General features: G+C 36.6%; 1 protein-coding gene and 1 pseudogene across 1 annotated transcript in view; one reads left to right on the top strand and one right to left on the bottom strand.

The window, feature by feature from the left end:
• Nucleotides 1-259: 259 nt before the first annotated feature.
• Nucleotides 260-1,512, top strand: LOC122145284 (annotated as a pseudogene).
• Nucleotides 1,513-2,323: 811 nt separating this feature from the next.
• LOC109054663 (serine/threonine-protein kinase 11-interacting protein-like) overlaps nucleotides 2,324-11,580 on the bottom strand; it is a 67,346-nt gene continuing 58,089 nt past the window's right edge. The window contains 2 exon segments of the mRNA XM_042758049.1: nucleotides 2,324-2,973; nucleotides 3,881-5,068. Of these exon segments, the coding sequence (XP_042613983.1) occupies nucleotides 2,960-2,973; nucleotides 3,881-5,068 (1,202 nt within the window). The 3' untranslated portion in view covers nucleotides 2,324-2,959.

Raw genomic sequence — 11,580 nt, 5'->3', positions numbered from 1 at the left:
ATAATTTGAATTTTTTTTTATATAACAAGGCAAGGTTAGATTGTAAAATGTTGTGTAGCGCAACTTTCCAAAAACCTAATGATATTTCTGAAACAATGTTCTGAAATTACACTTCTAAGGACTTGACACGTGTCTTAAACTAGATGTTTAAAAGATTTAATTCATTAATTAATTTATTTTATCATGAACACTTGTCATTGATCCACCTGAAGTTTGAATTATTAAATCATTTTTTAAAACAAAGAGGCTATTTTGGCACATTGCTGTACATTCTGACCTTTCTTATTAACTTTCAGAGTCTACATTTGAGGACATGCCTGATTACTTCTCTGAGGCTGCATCCAGTCACTTTACTTACTACTTTCAGTCCTCTCTGGACAGCCAGGACTCCATCGTCACTTCTGCCCACTTCTGGCTCAATGCTGGAGAGACCATTGCTTCGAGCAACATGTAAGTCCAGTCAAACGCTGCACTGATGGTTGGACCACCTATAAGTTAGATCTCCATCTCCACATTACCATGACTGTTGGCCCTTTCATGCTGCAGGTCCGTTGCCCATTCTGGAGTTGCTATGATTCAGAGGATAAAACAACCTTTCTGCACCTCCACACCCGTTCAAGTGGTCCCAACCGCTCACGCAGGGTGCCCAAAATCCCTTGGTCACTGGCTGCTATTGAAAAGCCAGGAGACCTGGTTCTGATGACACAGATTGAAGAAGAGAACAGATAAAAATCTCCTTCGAGGACCTGGGACAACTGGATTGTTCATTCTATACCTTCACCTTCTACAGTACTACTGCCATGGCAACTGCTCCAGTGCTGAGAAAACTACTACCCTACTTGGGATCAACCAGTGCTGCACTCCTGTTCCAGAGAGCATGAAGTCACACTGTTTCACCACCACCTCAGACGGGGGATATTCATTTAAGTACGAGACCCTGCCTAACATCATACCAGAAGAGTGCAACTGCATCTAACACTCTGTTGTGGCTTAGCTTTAAGATTATCTGTAACGTGTGGGAATGTTTTTTTTTCAAAAACAAATCAGCTATTTTAAATTAATGATCAAAGCAAGTAATGTGTGCATTCAAATAGTGTGAAAGGTAACTTATCTACTTATAACTTCAACTTTAGCAATGCTAACCTTCATTACCAATATTACAATTTTGCTAATACACAATCACTAGTTTTCTTAAGTAAAACCTTGCTCAATAAATTTCACACACACCTATAGCATCATTTTTTTTTGCATATTTATTTCATTGTACTAAATTATACAGCCATTTACAGAAAAGCATCTTAACCTTGTACACTAAGCTCTTTGAAAAATAATTCTAAAATACTAAAAAAAATTGCACAACACCCATACAGTATATCTATGAAAATAAATCATAAATGTTTGAAAAAGAGACGTTAATATTATATAATATTTTATCCACTTTTACCCTAATAACAATTTGTTCACTTCTATAGAAGTTTAAAAAAGCAATTATAATTTTAATTAAAAAAAAAACACTATATAAACACTAAATATTTTTGTTTTTAATCTAGGCCATCATTTCATTATTAATCATCATTCAAATGATTAATAATGAAACTCAAAATTATGTTCAGAGGATTATGTTCAGTGTTAAATGCTGTTGATTATTTAGCAGATACTTTAAAACAAGCTACAAGCTAAATGAATAGTCCCAAAAAGCATTTTGGTTTGCTCAGAGGCACAGTGAAAAGGAAATTTTGTACTATAATTTAAATACAGGACCTTTGGCTTACCAGGCCAGATTTTTAGCAGTTGTACCATCACACTCGTATAAGACTGTAACATTCTGATTAAAATAAAAAGGTAAAATGCTGAAGGTAAGAAACAAATTACACATTTATTTTTAAAAGGGCATTAAACAATGTTGTATGTCATAACCATGGATTTGGATTTTTACGTCTAATATCAACATGGCAGCCACTGTTAGAGGGGATCCATTAAATACAGGTATTAACAGATACCCCTATAGGCCACTGGCACAACTGGAGTCATTTACATAACATTTAACAGAAGGTTGTATGTAAAGTGACATACAAATGAGGGGAAACAAAAATAATTTATCAAACAATAGTAATGAGCCTTCATCTCATATGAGTCTACATTACAAACATATTTTTTAAAGTACTACTCATTTCCTAAGATGTGCCAAATACTTTACCAAAGACACAAATAGTGTGCATCTATATAATGTCATTGCAAAATCTGAATTCCAGTTTCCCATAAATCTCATGTAAACCACAGATATGTTCCGTACTTAAAGTAATGCAATAGCATTTTGCATAGATTATTTTAATTTTATTTATTTTTTCATTTATTTTTATTATTTTACAGTAATACAGAGCATTAAACCTTTTAATAAACAATTCAAGCAATTTCCAGGTTCTTTATGTTTTTTTTTTTTTTTTTATCTGGTCAGATGCATTTGTATTGCAATAATTTTATTCAAAAGTTCTAAATGCAAAATCCTCAAAATGCATATCACCAGGACAAACAGACAACCTTTACTGCGCCCTTGTTTCTATTTGAAAAAGGTCTTCTCTCAACCTACTTGACCTGTGAATTTTGGCTAAGCACTTCAATTAATACTGGATAATAATGAACAATACTTATAAATATCTTCAACACCACAAAGAATGTGTCTTTGTTCTCATGCTGTTGTTTCAATATGTGTAAATGTAATTGCTTGATAAAGAATGGCAGCCATGGTTTTAATACTGTAACACTTGTTCTGATATGCATTTAGAGGAGCACACAAAAACTTGTCAATAATTGCTCTCCATTATTTGTTTTTTCAGTTTTGAGTTTATCCATGGAATGCCAGATAAACAGGAAAAACACACAAAATCTTGTTGACGACTGCCCACCAAAATTTGCATCTCAGCCTGGAGTTGGTTTGTTTGATGGAAAGCCATTAGTCTCTTCAAGCATGACCCTCTTTAAAAAAACAGAAAAGGAAAACGTGTATTATTAAATATTCACCAAATATCAAAAAACAAATGTGCACAAAAATCACATTAAAACATGGCAATTTATACTAAGATGCACTTTAGATCTGACTGGAATTAATGATTTATATCTTATGAACAGTTTAAATGTAACTTATTCACCAGCCAGTTTGGCTACTAAATTTTTTTAACTTCTATCCATAACAAAAAATCATGCCCCAAATATGTCATGTATGCCAGCATATGATTTAATGATGATAAAATTCCCATGAACTTTGCATCAGTATATTTACAGCATATGTTTCTCACTGAAAGCTATAAGTTTGCCTGCAGTATGGCAATGAAGATGCTAGAGGGTGCTTTTGGTGTCTGCATGACAACACACAAAAGTCTTGGATATGCAGCATTTATTGGATCCCTAGTGAGTAAGAACACACTGAAAAAGTGGTCTCTGGTCTCTTCCTGAGTGTTATGCCTTATTTTGCTACTGCTAGCAATAATAATAATGATGATATGCAAAGTGATAAGCTAAATGTGTGGTCACATTAACAAATCAATTTTTCAGCGAATTTCAAAAAAGGTTCACTTTCAATTTCAAACAAAGCCAATTTTGGTTCATCCTTTTTTTTTCTGTAAATCGAACACAAGTGAAATCTATGTAGGGAAATTTTTCGCCCTGATGAGAAACTCCCAAATGCGTGGATTCCTATTGAAATGACTAGATTTCGCCCAAATTTTTGCCGAGCAATGGTAAATGTGACCACACTTTTCCTTAATGAGTTCATAGTGTTGCCTGCCATGTTGATTTCCACCTGCATGTAGTGGGTTGGTGGGTGTTAATTTCAAATCATGCTTAAACAAATGTGATGTTGAAAGAAGTGTAGCCCAAAACAAACCTTTTTCTTTAGAGCTGACATAGCCTTCCTGAGCTAGGTTGAGTCGGTTTTGCTCAATGGCAGTGCTGTTAGAGTCTGGACCGCTGTTATGTGGAGCCCCTACATCCTCAGAGTGGTAGGCCTGGTCCAGATGTCGCTGTGCCATTTTCAGGTGTCTCCGTAGACGCTCTATATCACGAACAGTGCTGTCATCACCCAATGACTCCCGTCCCGACTCTCCCAGGACCTCAGCCTTAAGCTTGCTAGTGGAGTGCTTTTTCAGGACAGCCTGATATCCCGGGGGTGCACTAATGCGGTGACAGATAGTGGATGTGGATGACCTGTGTATGGGAAGCCTCCGAGCCGATCGACTTCTGAGAGTGTCCCTCACACCACCAATTCCTAGATGAAGGATTTCCAGCACAGTCAGCACCAGGCAGAGTATACTGACAACATACATGATGAGCAGGAAGATGGTCTTTTCAGTGGGACGTGAGATAAAGCAGTCCACGGTGTGTGGGCATGGGCTTCGGGTGCAAATATAGGATGGCGCAACTTCAAAACCATACAAAACATATTGTCCAAAAAGGAAGGCTATCTCAAACACAACACGAGAAATCAACTGTAGCACATACACCTTCATAAGACCATCTCTCTTGATGCGACGACGGCCATCATGCTTCGTAGACGTAGCATTGGATGTAGGGGCAGACTTGGCTGCAGCTACCACTTTACTATCCTTTTCAGAGGACTCAATCTCCTCCAAGATCATGGGAACTTCATCATCCATTTCGTCAGCCTCGTCATAGTCACGACTCAGTCCTCGATGAACCATAGACAGCAGTTTGTGCTTACGTGGTCGGTATTCGTCATCAGCCATTCGAGCAATTTTGTGCATGGCAAAGCCGAGGTACATAATGGACGGTGTGGTAATCATAATGATTTGAAAAACCCAGAATCGGACATGTGATAGAGGGGCAAATGCATCATAGCATACATTATTACAACCGGGTTGTGCAGTATTGCATATGAACTTGCCCTGTTCATCTTGATAGATCTTCTCACCCCCCACCACTGTCAGAACAATTCGGAAGATAATTAGGAGTGTGAGCCAGATCTTTCCCACAAAAGTGGAATGGTTGGAGATCTCATCAAGCAAGCTAGTCAAGAAGTTCCAACTCATGGTGCCACCAAAACAAGAAACCTGATCTGCAGAAGAAAAAAAAAGAGTGGGATCATAGAGGCATTGCACATGGGACACACCACTATACAATTAAAAGGATTAAAGTGTTCTCCTTTTTGAAAATGTATGCAATAACCAGTGCATGTAATTAATTGCATATGTTTAATGCTGTAACAATGTATATTATTATTTGACATTCTTTCTGTGATGATGTAAGTCACCAGCAGGTGTCAGTGTTCATTAGACACACACACGCACGCACACACAAACATCACTTACAGAGCTATAGCTTCAGTTTATCAGCATACAGCGGTGAACCCTCTTAATGGAAATCATGTTCAGCCCAAAGCATCTACATTCATAAAAACTTTTATAAAATTTTCAAGAAAAGATTTAACAATTTAAAGGCTTTAAATTTTTATTTATTTATTTTTATAAGTGATTTCTATAGGTATTTTATCCATTTAATAGCCTACGAAAGCGATCCCAATTTTGCACATAAACTTAATATGTAATAAAAATGTAGCGTGATCTGTGATTTGTGTCTATGGTTAGCTGCGCAATCTCGGTTTTTCTGATTAGGGGAGGCATATGTTAAGGCTTTTCAATCAACCATTTGGCCAAATAGTTAAGTGGCTGGGATTACTATTTTAGTAGAATTTATCACATTCAATTAACTAATTTGATATAAGGACTTCTTATGTGATATTTTATGTTATTACAATAGATTATTTGTTTAAACTCAATGTAATGCTTTGTTCATATTGTCATCAAATGCGCCCATTTTTATGCACAAATTGGAATAAAACATTGGTGCCAAAAAGGTGCTTTTTAAATATATATTAATATAATAAATATTAAATAGTGTTCAATAAGTAACTGGTCATCCATGTGTGTACAGTTTTTTTATTATAAACTATTGAAATCAAGTGCACAATGTCAGATCAAACCATGGTACATTTTTGCTTTGGCCCTCCTGTAAAGTTGTTTAAATGTAATTTAAGCCCTTCTGGCCCTATGTATATATAAACTCAATATGAAATAGTCTACTGCCAAAGACAATTTTTTTGTTGTTGCAATAATACATGAAAATTAAATATAATAATAACAATTATTATTATTAATAGAACAATAACTCAAACATGAGAAAATTATTCATTTCGTGTTTGTTACGTGCTTTAATGGAAAAGTACTGAGGAGCTGCATGCCATCATCAGCAACCTCACCTGTGAGCTGGAGCTTCAAAGATAAGGACAAGTCACAGCAGGTCACTACGTGAAATGAACCAAGTCTGAGGTTCTGCTTTTACGCTAGAAGAATGTGTTGTGAAAAGTCATGGGTGTACTCAGACAATTCACATTTTATCTCCACTACTGAAAAAGCTACTAAGTGTTGATGGTATAGTAACGTGTTAGCATACAAATTCCCTATTTAGTTATTAGTTATCCCTATTAGTTCTGCTTGTGGTACAGATAGGCCACAGAAGACAACTGCTTGTGGAAACACCACAGTACCTACATTGCTACTCTCTGAACTGACTGTCCCTTATCTTTCTATATAATAAATAAATAGGCCTACCTTCATTATACACAATGCAAATTTCAGAAAAGACCATCATAACATCCCCAAAATTCAAGCTGAGTGGAATGATTGTTGATTGGTGTCTGACTATTCAAACTTCAGGTAAAAGTTGATGTGATGTGTTTTTAAACTAACATTTAGGGTACTTACAGTACAAAAACACATGTGCAAAGGTGCCAAAACAAACAAAAAAAAAAAAAACTAAACAAACCAGAAAAGGTTAAAAGATGCAAAAATGATATAGCTAATGAATAACTAAAAACACATAATGATAATTATAAAATACAATACAAACACATACATATAAACAGTATATATTTTTTTCTTTTCTACATTATATGCTTCTAAATTACCCTGACAGTTCTTTTCCACAATTGATTTGCTCATCGACAAAATAAAGTTTTGAGCTGATTAAACTTTCTTTTAAGTTTTATACGCGATAACTTTGTATCAGTGAAATAAAATATGAATTCTCAAAAGTCACATGTTGCTACGGAAAATACACAGCAACATTAGGCTAGAGTTTAAACAAGGTAAGAAAAAGAAAAACATTAACATACCTTCGTCCAACAGGTGATTAACTCCTGTGCTCAGCTGTTGGACTATAGCCTGTTTGACCAAAACTCAGACACTACCGTGGCACCTATCTCTCAATTAACTTCCACTCCCTTTTTTTCCCTTTTTTTTTCTCTTCACGTTAACCCATACACAGTTTGGAAGCCACACCACGTGAGCATCCATCCTAAGCAGTGTTTACACCTCGTCTTCACCCACACATAAGGCTTTTAAACCTGAAAACTGAGCGCATTCGTTTCCTGGCAAAAATAAACAAACACACAATCAAATAAATAATCTTTCAGTTACCACCGTAAATACTGATTAGAAAATATATACTAGTTATCAGGATTGGGCAAAATGTAATATTTAAGAATGCATTAGTTCTTGAGGACGTACACGAACTGAGTTGGCAACGTCTCAAAGGAAGTCGAACTGGAATGACAGGAAAGGGGATTTATTAAATCGCTATAAAAAAAATCAACAAATGTAAATATGTGTTATTTCCCCAATAAAATCAAAGTTAATTTAATAAATATAATGAAATATATAAACTAAATATAAATTCCTGTGTCAGTGCCGCATTAAGCCTTTTCAGGGCCCTGCTAATACAGCTCCCCCCACCCCCCTTCATTTACACTACAATCAAAAGAAAAAATACGATCAAACACTGTATAAAGTTGCGCACAATATAATAGTGAAATAAAAACCTCAATGCTCATGTCATAATCCCATAGGAGGCAAATAATAATAATAATAATAATAATAAAATTGTAGGTTACATAACTTAGTAATATAATCTTATAAATCAACAACAGCCCAGTAAATAAAATCACTCACCACTATGGCTTCTTCCTGCTCTTCTTATAATGTGCTAGAAGTTATAGACATTTTAAAAATGTATATATATATTTTTTCTCTATTTAACAACATTAACTTACAATAGTGAAAAACATCTTCCCTCAAGCATTTAGTATTTGTAGCTATTTATTAAACACCGATAAACACAACAGCAGTTGGCCATAAAAGGGAACCCCATAGTTGAACAGTGCTGTACAAATAAAATAAGAACCAGTAAAAAGAATTACATCAGTAAACTCAAAAGATAATTTAACATACAAAGTTTAAAAAAGGCAATAAGAAATGAAGATTTCAATTTAGTTTTAAACTCATAGAAATAATTTGAAATTTTCACAGATAAAGGAAGGTTATTCCATAGCCTCGGACTAACTATTGCAAACAGTAAAAGGTAGATAGTATGTTTTCTAGCTGGATGTTGTGTTTACGATCAATAATCACGTCTTTGCATTCAACCAAACTAATTTGCAGAAATCAAAACACGAGTCCCGCTCACTGTGAAGCGGGAGCGACTATGCGGCAGAGGATTCCACTTGGTCTTAAAGCCTTGAGCAGCTATGTTCGCAATTCAAACAATGCTTTGGAAAAATAATAATTTATTTGTTATTTGTATGGTGTAGGTGGTCAATCATACGGCGTATGCCTGCAAATACGGGGCAAACTGATGCCTTAAATACGGGACGATTCCATATCATACGGAATGATTGGCAGCCCTATATAAAATGCAAAAGAGAATTGACTCGGGGGCCCCCTAGTGTTCAGGGCCCTGGCCTGCAGCCCATGTTACCCATTTAAGATATCAGATATTAACGCGGCTCTGGGTGGTGTATCTGCAGATATCAGTACTGTTTTTAGTTGTTTCTGTCTAACCTAAAATAAGTTTTCTTGATAAATATTCAGCATCCAGCATCAGCATCCAAGAAAGGCAATCCCCAAAATATAACAGGACCAAGCTGTAACTTAAATAGGCTAATGTTCAAGATTTTTTCTCTTTCATTTCATTTCCTTAAACATTTCAGATGAGGCAGGTAAAGGTACAGTACTCATTTTCCCTTAGAAACACAAAATATTGCTTAACATTCAAATGTGAACTATGGGTTTGACATGCAAGGTTTATAGGATTTTGCAGCAGCTGTCCAGTTGTATTTGTCTGTGTGTTTAATATAATTGGTTTTGCCTGAGGAAGACCTTAGGGTTGAAATGTTGTGATTGTAATAAACTTCGTTTTTGAGAGCTGGGGGCCATTCTTCTTACGTCGCTAACTCAGTTAGCTTGATTTGATTGTTGGCAATTTGGCATGATCTTGGATTATTTGGTTCTTGGAAACTCATGCTGGACATGCTGTCATAGCAACAGGTCCGTAAACTTAAACCTGCTCGGGAGCAGGTTTATTTCATGTAACCAGGATTAGATTGCAACTTTTTAAGTCGAACTGATATTTAAAAATCTATCCCAGCTGCTGCTACTCTATTACAAGAGTACCCTACTAATCTGGGGACAATCATTTAAAGGCACAATATGTAATTTTTCACCGCTAGAGGGCATGTATTCAAAACAAAACAAAGAAACAAAGGCGTGGTTTGATGGTGCCGTGACTTAGTGTGGAATCATGGGAGTTGTCGTCTTCATCCCCACGGCCGATGCAATCCAACGGGACTCTGGCACAATTCATGTTCATGGATGAGCTAATGATTTATTAACGTTGTAGAATAAAGCAGGGTGAGGCTGAAAGCCGTCGAGGCGAAACGAGGTCGTTGAATGAGCGTGACACACATGGCTCGAAAGCAGCGGAGCTTTTATTATGCCACAGTCGACCGCTTCCACTCCTTCTGGTTGTGCGTATATTGGAAAAAAAGCAGCACTGTTTTATCATACTAGATACATTTGAAAGTTCTGTTATACTGCTACTCTGTGCAGTTGTCACCGGTCTATTAAAACGCACAACATATTAAAGAGTCTTTGGTGTTTCCATGTTTTCTACACTGAACAAAATTATAAATGCAACACTTTTGTTTTTGTCCCCATTTTTCATCAGCTGAACTCAAAGATCTAAGACTTTTTCTACAGTATGTACACAAAAGGCCTATTTCTCTCAAATTTTGTTCACAAACCTGTCTAATTCTGTGTTAGTGAGCACTTCTCCTTTGCCAAGGTAATCCATCCACCTCACAGGTGTGGCATATGAACATGATTATTGCACAGGTGTGCCTTAGGCTGGCCACAATAAAAGGCCACTCTAAAATGTGCAGTTTTAATGTATTTGGGGGTTCGGGGGGTCCGAAAACCAGTCAGTATCTGGTGTGACCACCATTTGCCTCACGCAGTGCAACACATCTCCTTCGCAGAGAGTTGATCTTTGGCAGAAACTGGAACACGCTGTCATATACGCCGATCCAGAGCATCCCAACATGCTCAATGGGTGACATGTCTGGTGAGTATGCTGACCATGCAAGAACTGGGATGTTTTCAGCTTCCAGGAATTGTGTACAGATCCTTGCAACATGGGGCAGTGAATTATCATGCTGCAACATGAAGTGATGCTTGTGGATAAATGGCACAACAGTGGGCCTCAGGATCTCGTCAAAATGCCAAGATAAAATGCAGAACAGTTCAACCCAAATATTCAGATGTGTGCAGTGCATATTATGGAGGACGAGGACTGTTTCCTGAGTGTACACCTTGCTTTTCAGAATGATGAGCTTTGTAAAAATCGATGCATTTCAGAAAGGCAGGACATAGAGGAGCAACTATAATGTACAGTATGTGGAAAATAATGTTTTTTGAACCTTAAACTGCATAAACCATTGCATTACACCAAATACATAAAATAATGTTCTTTTTAGCAACATCATATAACCCCTTTAAACTGTGTCCCAAAGTGAAGTTCACATACTTCGGAGGCGTGACACAAAGGACCCTCTTTCATGAAGGACACTCCACCTTCGCAGGATTTCCTAATTCCGCGGCAAGATTAGCGCTCTGTTGCATAGCAACGGTGTGAGAGGACTGCTGAGGAGAGGACAATCCTGCCAGGATAGGTGGAGCCAGAATTGCTCATTTTTGTTTTTATGTTTTACGTCATAATGGAGGAGACGATGATGTACCTCCGGCTTAGCCAAGACCGTGGCCAGGCAAGTTACACTGGTTTGCTGTGTCCTTAATTGTGGGATTACAACTTTAAATGCAGGTACACTCTTAAAAATAAATGTGCTTCATGATGCCATAGAAGAACCTTTTTGTCTAAATGGTTCAATAAAGAACCGCATCTGAAGAACCTTTCTGTTTCACTAAAGGTTCTTTTTGGTGAAAGAAGGTTCTTCAGATTACAAAAAGTTAAGAAAGAGATAGTTCTTTAAAGAACCTTTGACTGAATGTTTCTTTGTGGAACCATAGTATGGCATCGCTTGAAGAACCTTTTGAAGCACCTTTATTTTTAAGAGTGTATTGGCTTGGAGCTTACTTGAATAATGTAATCATACATATGAAAAACTACAAAATACACACACACACTCACATAACACTTCAAATGCTGACTGATATCTTA

Source organism: Cyprinus carpio, chromosome A6, assembly GCF_018340385.1.
Source record: "Cyprinus carpio isolate SPL01 chromosome A6, ASM1834038v1, whole genome shotgun sequence".
Lineage (NCBI taxonomy): Eukaryota > Metazoa > Chordata > Actinopteri > Cypriniformes > Cyprinidae > Cyprinus > Cyprinus carpio.
This window is presented reverse-complemented; position numbering and strand designations above follow the sequence as displayed.